This window comes from Exserohilum turcica, assembly GCF_000359705.1.
Source record: "Exserohilum turcica Et28A unplaced genomic scaffold SETTUscaffold_4, whole genome shotgun sequence".
Lineage (NCBI taxonomy): Eukaryota > Fungi > Ascomycota > Dothideomycetes > Pleosporales > Pleosporaceae > Exserohilum > Exserohilum turcicum.
The window spans coordinates 2,369,313-2,385,752 of record NW_007360247.1 but is presented as its reverse complement, the minus strand read 5'-3'; the positions used below and the strand labels follow the sequence as shown (position 1 = coordinate 2,385,752).

Here is a 16,440-nt window from a genome sequence, read left to right as displayed (position 1 = left end):
CACTTTTGTTAGTGTCGCATGTACTCTAGCCGCAATTGGCTTTGGGACCCGCGCAATCGTCTTTGGAACACACGCAATCGGTCCTGGAACATGCGCAATCGATGCGCATCCCGGCCCCGTCTGGATTGGCAGCTCCCAAGCCTAGCGTCCGGATGGAGACTGTGAGGCTCTCCTACTATCGTTGACCATGGCCGAAAGAAGCATCTTCCAGTATCAATCTGAATTTACATATAATGTGTACAGAACACCTCCAACCCAGCATCACCAAACTATCAGTTGTTGTTGACTTCAGCCTTCCTACGGACCTTCACACAAATATTGACCGCATTCACATTAATCTCCCCTTCTTCGATATCCTCAGCCAATTAGCGCTTTTACCACTTCAAACAAGTGAACAAGTCACAAAGTCAACAACAAACCAAAATGACGAACATGGACAAGCAAGAACCCATCGCCATCGTCGGTGCTGCATGCAGACTGGCAGGAGAAGTGTCGTCATTGGGGTCGCTCTGGGACATGATCAGTCGAGTCAAGACTGGACATGGAAAGATTCCACAAGACAGGTGGGACGCAGATGTCTACCATCACCCAGATCCTGATAGGAAAGGCGGAGTAAGTCAAGATTTGGGCACAAGCAATAAACCCATGGCTGACTCAGTGAATTGCAGATTGCGGTCAAGGACGGCTACTTCCTCAAGCAGGATGTTAGCAAGTTTGACGCGCCCTTCTTCTCAACTACCTCCAAGGAGGCCGCAGCCATGGATCCCATGAAGCGGTTGCTCCTTGAGGTTGCATATGAGAGTATTGAGAATGCTGGTGTTCCTGTCGAGAGCTTGATAAACTCTCAGACGGGCTGCTACGTCGGATGCATGACCAACGACTACGAAATGATGTCGCTTCATGACATCTACGACGTTGGGCACACAGCAGCCGCCGCCACCAGCGAGGCCATGATCGCTAACCGTGTTTCTTGGTTCTTTGGCCTCCAGGGACCCAGTCTGACTCTCGACACTGCGTGTTCGTCGAGTCTGTACGCCCTGCATCTTGCATGCCAGTCGCTCAAGCTTGGCGAAACCAACATGGTGAGTTTTATTTCTTCAAGTCACTGCATCATTAAGCTGACATAGCACAGTCACTCGTGGCGGGTGTCAACCTGATCATCAACCCCAACACCATGCACCAGCTCTCAGCCATGCATATGCTGAGTCCGGAGGGCATCTCTCACACCTTCGACGATAGGGCAAACGGCTACGGTCGAGGTGAAGGCATCGGATGCCTCGTCGTCAAGCGGCTATCCGATGCGCTCCGCGATGGCGACACGATCCGCGCCGTCATCCGCGCCACTGGTATCAACGCCGATGGCAAGACTCCAAGTGTCACACAGCCCAGTTCAGCCGCTCAGGCTGATCTGATCAGGCGGACGTACGAGGCTGCGGGCTTGAGCATGGATTCCACGCAATACTTTGAAGCCCACGGAACCGGAACTCCTGTCGGGTAAGAGTGAACACTACAGGTATATGAATGACATGGTTGCTAACGTTCTGCAGTGACCCAATTGAATTGAGTGCCATCTCGTCGACTCTTGGAGAGAGCCGCAGAGCCGCAGGCCTCGGACCACTCTATATCGGCAGTGTCAAGCCCACTGTCGGACATACTGAGGGCTGTTCTGGACTGGCTGGTGTCTTCAAAGCAGTGCTTTGCTTGGAAAAGGGCATGCTCGTCCCCACCTATGGTGTGGAGCGTGTCAACCCCCGGCTCAAGCTGGAAGAGTGGAACCTCGCGCTCCCACAACAGATTATGGAGTTCCCAGGCCAGGGCCAACGCCGTGTCAGCGTCAACTCTTTCGGTTTTGGCGGTGCCAACGCCCACGTGATTCTCGACGACGCCCACCACTACTTGGCTCAGCGGGGGCTTGTGGGTAACCACAGCACCGTCGTACTTCCTGATGACGACTCGGCTGTCAGTGTCGGCTCTGGTACGCCGCCACATGACAAGGACGCCAAAAAGCTCTTCGTCTTCAGTACCAAGGATCAGGCCGGAATCAAGCGCATCAGCGCACAGTATGCGGACTGGTTGGGAGAGGAGTCGACATTTGCAAAGGAAGACGCAACATTCCTCCAAAATCTGTCCTATACGCTGGTTTCGCGGCGCACGCCCCTGGACTTCCGCAGTTACACTGTGGCCTCGACAGTGACGGAACTGCAAGAACAGCTTACAAAAGGATTGCCCAAGTTGGCTCGCTCTTCGCGCCAGGACAGCAACCTTGTCTTCGTCTTCACTGGTCAAGGTGCCCAGTGGCCTGGTATGGGAAGACAGCTCTATGGCAACTCTATCTTCAGAGAAAGCATGGAATTGTCCGACCGCTACCTCAAGGACCTTGGCTGCAAGTGGAATGCTCTTGATGAGCTGGAGAAGACGGAAGGATCGCAGATCAGCTTGCCGGAATACAGCCAAACTCTGTGCACAGTGCTCCAGGTGGCAGTTATCGACCTGCTGCGCCACTGGGGCGTTGAGCCAAAGGCAACAGTGGGACACTCCAGTGGTGAAATCGCTGCTGCTTACGCTGCCGGCATGATCACACACGCGGACGCCATCAAGATTGCTTACGTTCGCGGTCTCAGCTCTGCCGCCGTCACTAAAGAAGGTGCTATGCTTGCAGCAGGTCTCTCAGAACAAGAAGCTGCTGAGTATCTGAAGGAGGTGGCCACGGGATCAGCTGTTGTGGCCTGTGTCAACAGCCCATCCAGTGTGACACTCTCGGGCGACGTCGATGCCATCAACAAGCTCGAGGGCCTCATCTCTGGCGCCGGCAAGTTTGCACGAAAGCTGAAGGTCAAGACTGCGTACCACTCGCCACACATGCGTGAGGTATCTCAAGGCTACTTCGAGCGCATCGGAACGCTGACGCCTCCTAAGAGAGACGGCAACAAGACGCTCATGTTCTCGTCCCTCAAGGGCCGGCTCGTCGAATCGCCCGCCGAGCTCGACGCACAATACTGGGTGGCCAATATGGAATCGTCTGTGCAATTTTCAGCGGCAGTCTCGGCTCTCCTTGCTCACCGCGACGATCCAGCCAAGAAGGCTGCGGTACGGTGGAATGGCTTTGTTGAGGTCGGTCCCCACTCTGCGCTCCAGGGCCCCGTCCAGCAGATCATTGCAGTCAACACGAATAAGTCTGCCAAGGAGGCACCGTACCTGGCGGCCATCTTGAGGAACAAGGATGCTGTGGAGACATCTCTGAGTGCTGCAGGTCAACTCTGGGCCGCGGGCCACTCGGTGGACCTCGAGGCTGTCAACGGTGTCTCCGCCAACAGCTCAAAGCCATTGACCCACCTACCGCCATACCCATGGAACCATGCAAACAGCTACTGGCATGAATCGTACATGATGCGCTCAAACCGCTTCCCCCCTGCGCCCCGCACGGATTTGTTGGGCATAGCTGAAGACATGCAAAACAAGGCGGAGCCGCGCTGGCGCAACCACCTGCGCATCGCGGAAAACCCGTGGATCGAGGACCACAAGATCACTGGTACCATCTTGTATCCGGGAGCCGGTATGCTAGTCATGGCCATTGAGGGCGCTCTACAGATGGCCAGTGATGCTACCCCTGTCCGTGGTTTCCGATTCCGCGAAGTTAGCTTCGAACGTGGACTGGTTGTGACGTCGGGGGATGAAGCCGCAGTGGAGACTCGTCTCAGCCTCCTGCCGCACGCATCCGTTCCGGGCCAATTCCACTTCACCATCTACTCAGCGACCAGTGCTACTTCTTGGACAAAGCACTGCCATGGCACTATTGCCCTCCAGTTTGAGATGTCGGGCGTGAGCGAAATTGAAGATGATTCGGCCGAGGAAAAGGACTGGGTGCGCCACACTGCGCTCTTCAAGCAATTCCAAGAGCAGGGCGAAGCAGTCGATTGTGATGAATTCTATGACAACCTCGAGCAGATTGGCATGGAGTATGGTCCGTTGTTCCGCAACACAGTCGAGCTTCGCGCAGTGCCTCATCTTGGTGCTGCCACTGCAGACGTTGTGCTGCCGGACACGGCCTCCAGCATGCCGGCTGGCTTCGAATTCCCACATGCCATGCACCCAGCCACTATGGACTCCATCTTCCACATGTTGCTGGCCGCTCTTAACGAAGGCCGCCCCATCACTGAGGCTGCGGTGCCGTATAGCATTGATGAGATGTTTGTTGCTGCCGATCAGCCCCATGGCGCTGGCTCTATCTTCAAGGGCTACGGAAAGCTCGTTCGCACTGGCGACAACGGCCACGAACTGGTTGGTGACCTTATTGTGTCAGATGAGGCCTTTTCCGGTCCCAAGTTGACAGTCAAGAACTTTGCCTTGCGCCAGGTCACGTCGTCTCAAGCCAGTGTTGCACAGCAGCAGATCAAGAACTGCGCTCAGGTCAAGTGGAAGGAGGACATTGACTTTATCCAGAGCGAGTCTGGCCTTCAGAAGCTTGCAGGCGCAAGCAATGACAGCACCAGCCTGCTTGCTACATGGATGGACTGCCTGACCCACAAGAAGGCAGTAGGCGATGTGCTCGTGTTCTTCGATCGCGAGCTTTCACCCAACGCCACTCGCGCCTTGAACGACCTCTATGCACGCATCGGTAAGCAGCCTGGAGTCGAGAAGGTGTCCATCGCTGCTCCTTCTGCTGCTTTGCTGGATAGTGTGCGCCATCTTGCTGATGCTACTGCTCACCAGTGGGATGCTATCCGCGATGAGGAAATCCCCTCCGCTTTTTCGACATTTGATGCAGTTGTTGCTCTTGATATCCAGTCTGCATCTTCGGGGCTGTTTGAGAAGCTGAGCAAAGCCCTATCCTCGCAAGGCCATCTCATCATCCACCAGAAGGAGCACGCAGACATTGTGTCAGCTTTGGAGGATGCAGGCTTTGAAAGCCACATTACAGCGCCTGGCCTTGCCATCGCTCCCATGGCTTCTTCGCCAGCGGCCGCAATGCCTCAAGATGTCTACCTACTGACACCATCGAAGCCGAGCGACGAGATTGTCACCTTTGCATCTACCTTGGCCGCATCTTTGGCCAGCCTCGGTATCACTACCCACGAGGTTCAGCTTTCGGCTGCAGCTGAGTTGGCAGGCAAGCATGTCATTTCCCTGCTTGAATCTGTCACGCCAGTCATCTACTCATGGACAGCTTCAGAGTTTGACTCCTTCAAGACGCTCATCTCTGTTGCTGCTCATGTCTTCTGGCTGACCCGTGGTGATGTCCTTGGAGCCTGGACTGCCGATGGCACTGGCGCTTCGTTCGCCCCGGCTCAGGGCTTGCTCCGTGTGCTTCGCAACGAGTACCCGCTCGTCACATTGCCACACCTTGACGTGTCGCCGGCGCTCAAACTTGTCAACACCCACCGACTTCTCCTCGATGTGTGGAAGCGCTCTTTGGTCCCAGAGGCCGAGATGGAGTATGCTGTCAATGAAAATGGCATTGTTCACGTCCCGCGAGCCATCGGTGATGATGCTTTCGACACTGAACTCGAGCGCGGTGAGGCTGAGGCAGGTGCTCGCCAGATGAAGCCGGTCAAGAGCATCCTCAGCAAAATCAACATTCCGATGGTGCCTAATGAGACGGTCAATGGCAACGATCTCCTGTGGGTGGAAGACTCGGTTGCCAAGGAGACGCTTGGCTCTCATGAGGTCGAGGTCAAGGTTGAAGCTGTCAACCTCGGAGCACCCGCCGAAGATCAGCACCCGACAGCCTTGGGACGCGAGGCCGTTGGTACCGTTGTTCGTTGTGGTGCACAGGTCAAGTCTGTTACTTTGGGCCAGCGAGTGGCAGTTCTCTGTGCTCAGGGCGCGCTGAAGACCAATGTCCGTCAAGATGAGGGTCTTGTTGCCCAGGTGCCAGCAGGTATCAGCGCCGAAGAAGCGGCTACTCTGGCTGGTGTCTCCATTGCCGTCCAGTATGCACTGCTGGAGATGGCTAAGATCCAGAAGGGACAGTCGGTACTTGTGCACTCTGCCGGCAGCGCCCATGGCCAGGCAGCCATCCAGGTAGCCCAGTTCGTCGGAGCCGATGTATTCGCCCTGGTATCTACCAAGGCCGAGAAAGAGCTGCTCATCAAGCGTTACGGAGTTCCTTCAGGCCGCATCTACGATTCGGCTCTGCAGACGTTTGTCACTGCTATCAACCAGGCCACTGACGGACAGGGCGTCAACGTTATCCTCAGCAGTCAGTCGAGCCCAGCTGTGCTGCCATCAGCACACGTCCTTGCCGACTTTGGTCACTTCATTGGATTCGGACAAAGCAGCACAGGCGTCAAGCTCCCTGCCCGCCAGAGCAATGCCGTCGTTGCCAGCGTCAACATCAGCCAGCTGTACTCTGCCAAGTCCGATATTGTGGCCCGTCTGTTCCGCCGCACTTTCGACTTGCTCGCCCAGTCTGGAAACCTCAAGGCTACCGTACCAAGCCTGGCCTTCAGCGTTTCTGATATCCCGCAGGTCTTGGCTGCTGTCCACGAGGACCCAGTCACGCCCATTGCCGTATCGCTCACCGAAGCAAACGCCTCAATCCTGACGCTGCCGCCTGCGCCACCAAAGCTTGCTTTGGATTCAGAGGGCACCTACGTCTTGGCTGGAGGTCTGGGAGCACTGGGTCTGGATATCGCCCGCATGATGGCAACGCACGGCGCCGGCCATCTCGTCTTCCTTTCGCGCTCGGGCGGAAGCAGCAAGCATCAGCCCGCCCTCGAGTCACTGCGTGCCCTGGGAACGCGTGCCGATGCATACAGCTGCGATGTCAGCGACGCAAGCAGTGTAGCAGCTGTCTTTAGCAAGCTACAACAGGGAGGTTGCAAGATCCGCGGTGTGCTTCAAGCGGCCATGGTGCTCGAGGATGCCATCTTCGACAACATGACGCATGGGCAATGGCAACGCGCCTTCGCGCCCAAGACGCGTGGCTCGCGAAACCTGTTGGAACAGCTGGTGTCGAACCGTCCCAACGACGAGAGCAAGCCTTTCTTCATCCTGCTCTCTTCCATCACTGGTGTCATCGGAAACACAGCCCAGGCCAACTACGCTTCCGGTAACACTTTCGAGGACGCTCTCGCTCAGCACGCCTTGACCCACCGTAACATTGCTGCTACCAGTATCGACGTCGGTCTCGTCGCTGATTCGTCCCACTTCACTTCCGATGGCGAATTCGGTGATCTCGACAACTACCTGCACCGCTACAGCCACGGCTGGAAGGGTCTCCGCACCAGCCTGGAAGAGCTCCGCATCGTGCTTGCTGCTCTGATGAGGCGTACCCAGGACTCGGAGCCCGCGCCCGCACAGCTGGTGCTCGGTCTGGGTGATGAGCTCGTCAGACGCCCTGGCACCCTGGGCTACATGCACGACAAGAAGTTCGAGCTGCGAGTCGCCAAGGCCGAGCACAACGCTGCAGATGGCGCTGCAGGCGGCGACACCCAGAGTCTGGCAGAGCTGCTTGCAAAGGCAACCTCGCTCGAAGAGGCGGCGGCCGCAGTCGAGGCGGACCTTAAAGCGCAAGTCGCAGCTGCCATTGGTGTAGCCGTTGACGAAGTCGACGGATCAAGGCCATTGTTTGACTTTGGAGGTAAGTTTCCCCATACATCCACTTCTCATACTTACTCTGAAAACATGTACTAACATTCATCCCCCAACAGTTGACTCCTTGAAGGCAGTTGAGATCCGCAACCGATCGCTGCGAGAGCTGCAGAGCGACATCTCCGTCTTCGAGTTGCTGAGCGCCACTCCACTGGCTGATTTGTCGGTCAAGATTGCTTCCAAGACTGCGCTTGTAAAGATTGAGGGCTCGGCCTAGATCTGTCTAATGATTTGTGCCATGTTTTGTTTGTTCCAGTTTGTTTACCAAAAGTCGTTTCATGCTGCTGTAACTAAAATTGTTTGTTTTTTGCTTTACTAATGTTTCATGTACTAGTTCTCTCTCACCGTTCAGCACAATTGTTCGTTCGAGTCTGGTTTGTTGCATTTCTTCGCTTGTCCTAGATACATGTTTCCGTATATCTCCAGCTTTCAATATCACATTCAATCCAACTTCCAACTTCCCTACCCTCACTGCACAGGCTAACCGCTAACCAACCAAACTGTGAATCCATCCCCTTCAAGCAATAACATCTACCCCCAACCCATACTACTATAAATCACTACACAGCATCCACTAACGGCCAATTAATCCCCTTATCCTTCGCCCCCGTGTTCCCCAGTCCCGCGCAATTATACAGTCCAACAGGATTATTCTCCACAGCCCGCAGGTACTGCAGGTCGACACACTGCTTGGTGCCCATGCTAGCAGCTAGCGCAATGCATCCGTCGGCCATGGCGTCCTATGTCTGCGATTCGGCGCCTGCGACGCACTCACGGAGTGCAATCGGCGCCATGTCTTTCCACGAGGCCTTGGGGCCCGCGTCCATGCACAGCGTCGTCGAGGAGAGCTGGATCGCGGTGTGGTTGGAGGGCGCGGCCATGTACCATGTTTGTTCTGGGGAGGAGGTGCGGGATTGGCTGGGCGGGTAAGCATGTTGGGCTTCTGAAGAGGAAGTTTTTGTTGTCATTGTTGTATCTTTCAGGGTGAAGTAGTGGAGAGAAGACGTACACGACGAGCGTGGCGCTGGCTGTGCGCGATTTCGGCACCACGGCGAACTTGGTGTCTTGCGCTGAGGTGATGTAGACGGTGCGGTAGCCTGCTGGTGCTTGAGCCAGGCCGGCTACGGCGAGAGAAAGGACTAGAAGTGCGGTAGTAAGCATTTTTATGTCAACAATGTTGTGGGCAGTAGACAGCAGGCTGTAATATTCTGGGGATGTGCGAAACTGCAAATTTCTAGTTTTGCTTTAGGGATTGGTGCCAGATATAAGCTCCACGAAGCTTTAGAGTTTCTTAGTATCCAGGCTTGGTTGTAGCACAAGCAAATAGATCGATTGTGGGGTTCGAGGTGGAGAGTAATAACACATGTGGGGAGCATTTTCCAGGCTATGTTGCCAGCAGTTCACATATTGGAGTTAATATTTAGCCGGAACTACCATGTCACCGGTAGTTCTAGGAGCACTGGAAACCAGACATTAGCGTGGGATGGTCGCACAAGTAGATGGACCCTCGATATTCTAGATGTACACTATACAGCGCAATTCGTCTATGCCGTAGAATTCTTCTTGCGGTTCTCCTCATCCCTCTTTTTGCCTTCTTCTTTGAGTTGGGCATCGTCTTTCCTGTTGAGCTCGACCTGCGGCATCAAGAACCAGGCAGCGACGAAAGCGGCTGCGTTGAGAGCCGCACCCACGATAAAAATGATTCGAAAGCTTTTGTGATACGCAGACGTGAGCTCAGTGCGCATGAGCTCCGTACGATTATTTCCAAAGGACTCTCGAAAGAGATCAGGCGAGTTGAGAAGCAGGTATATGTCTGACCGTGAGAGACCATGATGTGACAAAGAGGAACTGACTGCGTTGTTGATGATTGTTCCTGAGATGGCCAACCCCAGGGTGCCGCCGAGGTTGCGCACAAAGTTACGCGTCGACGTGACGACGGCCATGTGCTTCCGTTCGACTCCAGCTTGTATTGCGATGAGAGATGGCTGAAGGGTATTTCCTAGACCGAATCCAGCGAGAAGGCCATATCCTATCTGTTTTCCGAGAGAGGGGCCGCTCAGTGTTGAATACAAACCCAGGCCAACTGCCCATACTGCCCAACCTAGTAGAAGACACTCACGATATCGTCCAGACCAGTGTACTACAAGGCCAGATAGCGTACTGAATAATGCTAGTCTTCGTTAGAACTTTCATCCCTATCCTTGAATGACTAACGAAACCTACTTTGTGTAATTGTAATGGGTAACAAAAGCGCTCCAGACTTGACAGCCGAGTACCCATAGACAAGCTGGTAGAAGGACGGTATGTAAAAGACCTGAACGAGAAAGTTCCAGCCATTCACAAACATGGTGAGCATGGCGCCGTTCACCACCTTTGATGTGAATATCTCCACTAGGCTGATCAGCAGAAGCTTGCCTTCTTCCAGGGGATTAACGCACGCGGGATCAGCGGCACACTAGTGCCCTTCCATTGCCAACAAACAAATATTACCGAGACAGCTATGCCGACAATAAGGGTAGTGAGGACATGACTAGACACCCACGCATATTCACCGCCAGCCCATGTCAATGCAAGCTGAGATGATCAGTATAAGCATATTGGTTCGAGGGGAGAACATACCACTAGTAATGTAGAGCCAGCAAGAGCTAGAAAGGCTCCGATGAAATCGATTGCTGCTACTTTTCTTGTTCTATTAGCGGTGACTAGGATTGCATGTCTGTTTACTTACTTTCTCCAGTCGCCAATGACCTTTCTCAATGGCATAAAGAAGGCGACGCAGCCAGTAGTCAGAATGCATACGAACATGTTTAGCCGGAAAATCCATCTCCTTTAGGCTGATCAGCAAATATACAAAGTTACCTTACGGACGGTTTTACCATGAGCCATGGCCCCGGGAGGCGAGTGCGCCGCCTATCACAGGGCCGATGCCATTTGCTAGGGCCACAACAGACCCCTAAGATGACGTGAGTGACTTCCTTGCACGGCTTTCTTATGCGACGTACCAATATACCTTGATACTTGCCTCTCTCACGGAGTGGCACAATGTCGCTGACAATCATTTGAGCTACTGTCATCAGACCGCCTCCTCCCACCCCCGTAAATGCACGGAAAACGATGAGCTGGACTGAGGACTGTGCCAAGGAAGCTGCAAGTGACCCAAAAAAGAAAATCGCAATTCCAATCACCAGGAGCACTTTTCGAGACCATATGTCGGAAAGGCGCCCATATAGAAGCTGGAATGACGTTGACGTGAGAAAGTACGCGCCAGCTATCCAGGCACTGTCCCTGTCGGCATTAAGCTCCTTACTAACAATGGTCAAACTGGCTCCAAGAGTAGTCTGATCCATCAAAGCTAGTAGATCAACACTTGCGCATGCAAGGAATATCTGTATTGTAAATGAGCGTTGAGCGAGTATGAGTGCGACTTTTCCTTACAGTAATAATAGTTTTGACAGGTACATAATCTGATGAAAGCACTGAGTTAGCGTAAAGCCTATAGGCAGCGTACTTGCGACGTACTTGTTTGCTCGTTGAATGCCGGTACACTTTTTTCCGATTGAGCAGGCATCTTTTCTTCCAAAGAAGCCTCGGCTGGTGGAGGTGTTGGAACTTCGGGGGTGGTACTGGTGGCCATGATGCGCGCAAAAGCAACGGAGCAGTCCGCTGTGTGGGCGTAGAGGAAAAAAACGGAAAAGAAACAGCCACTTGAAGGAAAGAATTCAGTGTGGTGTCCTCAATCGTGAAGAATATTGACTTGGGTGCGAGCTGCAGCGGACGGATAGCCCTGGCTCGCAAAGCGCAGTTCGTGGTACTTGCAGACACGGATTAGTCCGGCAATGTTTGCTTATCACGGGGTCTCGACTTCGTTCGACCTGCTCATTCATTAATTTTCGGAGCTATTTTCTTATTTCCACGCCTATCCAGAACGTGTGCTAGAGTCCATGGTGTTGCCAGGGCGTTACGAATAAAAGGTATCAAATCTGCTCAACGTTGTGACAGGGGTGCGCGCCAGGCTAGGAAGCTTGTGTATGCATGTCCTGAGAACAACCAGTGAGATACGCCGGTGGATAGCCCGGCCTTACTCGCAGGTACATATGACGCGCAGCCCTGGCCCCTACGCTAAGGTTTTATATGCATGGGCGTTGCATCTCGACCAGTTCGCGACATATTCGTGGGTTGGGGGATCTGACAGGTCGCCCGCTTGACAGCTTGGCACCTTCCGCTCCTGGGCGCATGCTGTGGGTGAGCGTAATAAACTGACTTGCCAGGCGAGGTCGAATAGATGAAACAGATTTGCTTGAAATAACAAGCGTCAATGCGAGTAAAGATGTCGAGTGAGAGGGAAAACAGCCTGTATTGGTGGTATTCCCGGGCCTTCTAGTCACACACGACATTGATCTATTCCCTAAACATACTAGCGTCCTCTCGTCCCGTGCCCTTTCCCCGTCAAGAATGTGCTCAACACTTCTCAAACCAACTCATCATCATTGCCACCGAATTACATCCACCCAATAATGCTGATTCGGCCGTTTATCCTTGTCGGAAAATGGTTGGGTTCCGGTCAGTACCCTACTGACTATCTTCACAAGGCTGCACGAGACAGACACGAAATGATATGAAATGGGCAATTTGGTCCGTACTTGACATAGTCTTAGTGTGGTTTCATTCAGGGCGCCACATTTCAATTGTGCTCTCGATATACCGGCTGGGCCAAATAGATAGGCCGACAAGACCCCATCATTCGCCCATCAGTTAAAGAGCTGACCCTCCAGGTGTCGAGTTGCACATGATTTGTCTTTCACAGCCGTTGTCAACGCCAAAATGTCTCAAAGAAACCATCTCAACGCTTACTCGGGCCCTGATGCTCTCCGGAACTATTTCGATCCTGACTATCAACCTATGCTGCCGCTTGTAGAGATACTTCCCAGTTTGAACCCGTTCTACAACGATGGTGTACGCATACATGCAAAGATGATGTCAATGCATCCTTCGAATAACGTCAAGGTCATGCCAGGTAGGTCGAGAATCCAATAGCGTCGTTTTCCCCATACTCACCTTGCGAACCAGCATTGAACATGTTATCGAAGGGTGTACAGCCAGAAAAGTCGAAAACCGTGGTTGAATACAGCTCTGGGTCTACAGTGATCTCACTAGCAATGGTTTCTCGCATCAATCACGGCATACAAGATACCCGCGCGTTCCTGAGCAACAAGACCACCGTCCCCAAACTAAGGCTCATGCAGTTTTTCGGGCTAGACATGTGAGACCGCCGCCATGTGAGATTTACATCCTACTAAGTTTGGGTACAGAACGCTTTTTGGAGGTCCCTCGCAACCAGAGCCACACGATGAGCGAGGCGGTATACAACAGGCCAGAAAATGGGCTGAACAAGACGAATCAGTCCTGAATCTCAATCAGTACGAGAACGACGGAGTACGCTACTTGCAAAATTATACTCTTCGTGCGTCATGCTGACTTTGAAAGAATTGGCAATCACATATCAGATGGACCGGTCCCCAGATTCACGAACAACTCCCCAACATTCGGATACTGTGTGCTGGTATGGGTACATCGGGCACAATGACAGGCCTGGGTCAATATTTCAAAACAGCAAAGCCTTCTGTTGTCCGATTAGGGTACGTGGAATCTGTCCCAGAACACCAGCGCATCGGCTAACACACCGCAGTGTCTGCACTGCTGCAGGAGACCGCGTCCCTGGCCCCCGATCCTACGCACTGCTCAGCCCAGTCGAATTTCCATGGCGCGACTCTGTAGACGCTATCGAGGAGGTGGGCTCAAAAGACGCATTTGGCCTATCTTTGCAGCTTTGCCGTGAGGGACTGGTGTGTGGGCCATCATCTGGCTTTAATCTCAAGGGTATGTAGATGCTACCCAATGTAAGCGGCGACTGACAGTGAAAAGGGCTTTTCAGCTATCTGGAGAAGAGAAAGACTGCCGGTACCCTGAGTGAGCTAGCCGGTCCTGACGGGCTCATCGATTGTGCTTTCATCTGCTGCGATCTACCCTACCAGTACATTGATGAATATTTCGACAAGCTTGGTAGCGAAGCGTTCCCACAAATACATAACGAGGTATTTTATTCCTCCTCATCTCCTTCCGTCGATTTCTAACATCGATGCAGAACCTCCGGACCGTCGACCTCTACCGCTACGACGAAGCATGGGAACTCAACCCGACACAAGCACTATCGCAACTCGCCAATACGGCTCAAAAGGACGGCTTCAGAGCAGTCATGCTTGATCTGAGGAAGACAGAAGACTTCAGCGAAAGCCATATACCAGGCTCGTGCAATCTGCCACTGCAAAGCTCCAATGCATCCACGCCTAGCCCATTCTTCGATGCCACCGTACTTGAGAACCAATGGAAGGAACTGGAGGCTACATTTACCCGAGATCGGATCAATGCATATGATCTTCCTGGTAAAGAAGTATACGTTGTATGCTACGAGGGTGATACGGCGAGGGTCGCTACGAGCGTCCTTCGCGCCAAGGGCATTGTTGCGAGCAGCGTAAAAGGTGGATTTGCTGCCATAAGAAGAGACATGCCACTTCTACAAATGTCCGGGCGAGGAAGAGAGGTGACGCAGCACACCCGAACAAAGGTGCCTGATATTGTGGCCAAGGAGCTGAGAGCCGACTCGCTACCCACTCAACTTCGCAGTCCGACGGGTCTCGTCATGTAAATTATCAGGGAACAAAACGGCGTTAGGGCGATTTAGAATCGTTTTTCTATGATTTGAGGGACTTTATTTGCTTTCCAAGGATATTTGGGTTGCTGGATGCTTCGCCGGGCTCGCATAACACCATTGTGCAAATCTGCTAGTCTGCATAGAGTTAGCGTAGATGTACGAATGCAAAAATGTTCCTCGTTACTGTCCTCGCAAGCGTAATTGGATGGAGATGAGATCTTTCAAATCCGGGGAAGGCTGTATGAAATTTAACTCCAACAAACTGATGGGTGTCTTGACAGTCACTTTTACTACTATGTGCAGTTTTGCGGTTGTCAGCGACGCGCTAAAGTTGAACGTTGCGGACTTTAAAAGACGTACCTCCGCATGACGAATGTAAGACGAATCACGGTACCATGGATATAAAGCGTAGCTGACAGAACGTGTTCACAATCATTATTACTTAGCGACTAAAATACTTGCACCTTTCCTCCATCTACATCATCATCCTGAAACCCTACTATATCTGCATTATGGCTTCAATTGCTAAAGAGATTGCCCTAATCACTGGCGCGAACAGCGGCATCGGCTTTGAAATTGCACATCAACTTCTCCAGAGAGGCAACTATCATGTCCTTCTCGGCTCCCGAAACTCCAACAAAGGCGCCGCAGCACTACAGGACCTACAATCACGCAATCTCCCCGGTAGCATCGAGCTAATGCACCTTGACGTGCGAAGTGATGAGCATATCAGCCAGACCGCTACGCTGATCAAAGAAAAACACGGCAAACTCGACATTTTGTTCAACAATGCTGCCGTTGCAATTCCAGAAGGGGCAACCGAGCGCGAACGCCTTGCTGCTGCATTCGACATCAATGCCACGGGTCCGTGGCTCCTTACCAAATCTGTCATGCCTTTGCTGAAAAAGAGCGAGAACCCGAGGATCATCAACATCTCTTCCGGCGCTGGAAGTATAGGTCGCAGACTCTTCTCAGAAAGCCCGATGTACAAAATCCAAGGCGCTCCGTATCGTGCGAGTAAAGTCGCTTTTAACATGCTGACTGCATGCCTACATGTTGAATTTGGACTCGGTGTTAAGCAGATTGATATGACGGGAACGGAGCCAAGTCAGGGAGAAGAGGGGACTGAGGACGAAGAAAAGAGGAACATGACGGTGTTTTGCTACGACCCAGGCTTTACGGTGTCCAATCTAGGGCCACACAATAAACCGGAGTTTGGCGCGAGAAGTGCGGAGAAGACAGTAAATAGCATCATGGAGCTTGTGGACGGGAAGCGGGATGAAGAGGTGGGCAAGTTTATCCACAACACCGGTGAGTATCCATGGTAGATATGGGCAGCGAAATCGCTTTTTTGAAATTGCTGTTATGTCTGCAGCCTCTGTAGCTACTGGGATCGGCATGCGGTCACCCCGCAGCTGTTGGTATGCGGCACAGTTTTGCTGCCTAATCTCAGCCTCAGCCTTGTCGCTTCACTCTCAGCTATAGATCAGTACACAATTCAAGGTCTGATCTTGTTCCTCTCTATCCAAGTAAAATCAAATCCAAGCCATTTTCTCCTGACTAATAGTGTTCAAACGGTAGTCATGGCAACCCCTTTTCAGTATTAATCACTGAAAAGCTCATGTCGCGAGATAAGGCTGCTAGAACTACCTCCCCTGTCCCAGTGGTCCGACCAATACGAACCCGCATGCCGCCTCTTTCATTCCAGCCTTGATCATGATCCACGGTTCCGCGCACTTTCGTATGTTTGGGGCGACCAGACCGATCAGAGAATCATAAAAGTGAACGGGTGTACGTTCAAGGTCAATCAAAACTTGTTTGGCGCATTGATGGGGATTGTACGGTCAAAAACAATCGTCATATGGATCGATGCAATATGCATCAACCAGAAAGATGATGAAGAAAAAGGATGGCAAGTTGCAATGATGGGCGACATTTATCGAAAGGCATCCAAAGTCTTTGCTTGGCTAGGACCGTCAGCCGACAACAGCGACAGCGTGATTGAACATCTAAATGTTGTAGGAGCAATGGCAGAAGCATGTGACCTTCGCAATCGTTCCGGGTCATGCGCGCGTGTATGGAGGGCCATGATGGAGGCACCGCCATTGACCGGCGACCCAAATGAATTTGTTTTTGAC

At 52.6% G+C, this 16,440-nt stretch overlaps 6 protein-coding genes across 6 annotated transcripts; 4 read left to right on the top strand and 2 right to left on the bottom strand.

The window, feature by feature from the left end:
• Positions 1-423: 423 nt before the first annotated feature.
• SETTUDRAFT_33341 (uncharacterized protein) lies at positions 424-7,810 on the top strand (the record flags this gene model as incomplete). Its single annotated transcript, XM_008029933.1, has 6 exons — positions 424-612; positions 669-1,082; positions 1,133-1,494; positions 1,548-3,916; positions 4,025-7,582; positions 7,653-7,810. 6 exons carry the CDS (start codon positions 424-426, stop codon positions 7,808-7,810), a joined length of 7,050 nt encoding a protein of 2,349 aa, XP_008028124.1.
• Positions 7,811-8,153: 343 nt separating this feature from the next.
• SETTUDRAFT_155617 (uncharacterized protein) lies at positions 8,154-8,754 on the bottom strand (the record flags this gene model as incomplete). The annotated part of the gene is made up of 3 exons (XM_008030478.1): positions 8,154-8,333; positions 8,361-8,511; positions 8,603-8,754. The coding sequence occupies 3 exons, from the start codon at positions 8,752-8,754 to the stop codon at positions 8,154-8,156; spliced, it is 483 nt and encodes a 160-aa protein (XP_008028669.1).
• Positions 8,755-9,078: 324 nt separating this feature from the next.
• SETTUDRAFT_119530 (uncharacterized protein) lies at positions 9,079-11,170 on the bottom strand. The gene is made up of 9 exons (XM_008030477.1): positions 11,113-11,170; positions 11,029-11,057; positions 10,596-10,979; positions 10,470-10,546; positions 10,322-10,420; positions 10,213-10,276; positions 10,032-10,167; positions 9,817-9,984; positions 9,079-9,763 (listed from the first exon to the last, which is right to left on the bottom strand). The coding sequence occupies exons 1-9, from the start codon at positions 11,159-11,161 to the stop codon at positions 9,138-9,140; spliced, it is 1,632 nt and encodes a 543-aa protein (XP_008028668.1). The 5' UTR covers positions 11,162-11,170; the 3' UTR covers positions 9,079-9,137.
• A 1,220-nt stretch (positions 11,171-12,390) lies between these two features.
• On the top strand, positions 12,391-14,317 carry SETTUDRAFT_164521 (uncharacterized protein). Its single transcript, XM_008030476.1, has 7 exons — positions 12,391-12,607; positions 12,661-12,853; positions 12,903-13,026; positions 13,078-13,229; positions 13,280-13,470; positions 13,516-13,685; positions 13,736-14,317. The coding sequence occupies exons 1-7, from the start codon at positions 12,415-12,417 to the stop codon at positions 14,294-14,296; spliced, it is 1,584 nt and encodes a 527-aa protein (XP_008028667.1). The 5' UTR covers positions 12,391-12,414; the 3' UTR covers positions 14,297-14,317.
• Positions 14,318-14,712: 395 nt separating this feature from the next.
• SETTUDRAFT_139314 (uncharacterized protein) lies at positions 14,713-15,630 on the top strand (the record flags this gene model as incomplete). Its single annotated transcript, XM_008030475.1, has 1 exon — positions 14,713-15,630. Exon 1 carries the CDS (start codon positions 14,815-14,817, stop codon positions 15,628-15,630), a length of 816 nt encoding a protein of 271 aa, XP_008028666.1. The 5' UTR covers positions 14,713-14,814.
• Positions 15,631-15,912: 282 nt separating this feature from the next.
• Positions 15,913-16,275, top strand: SETTUDRAFT_61258 (uncharacterized protein; the record flags this gene model as incomplete). The annotated part of the gene is made up of 1 exon (XM_008030000.1): positions 15,913-16,275. A coding segment is annotated over one exon (363 nt), but the record flags the coding sequence as incomplete, so codon positions are not given.
• Between the last annotated feature and the right edge of the window lie 165 nt (positions 16,276-16,440).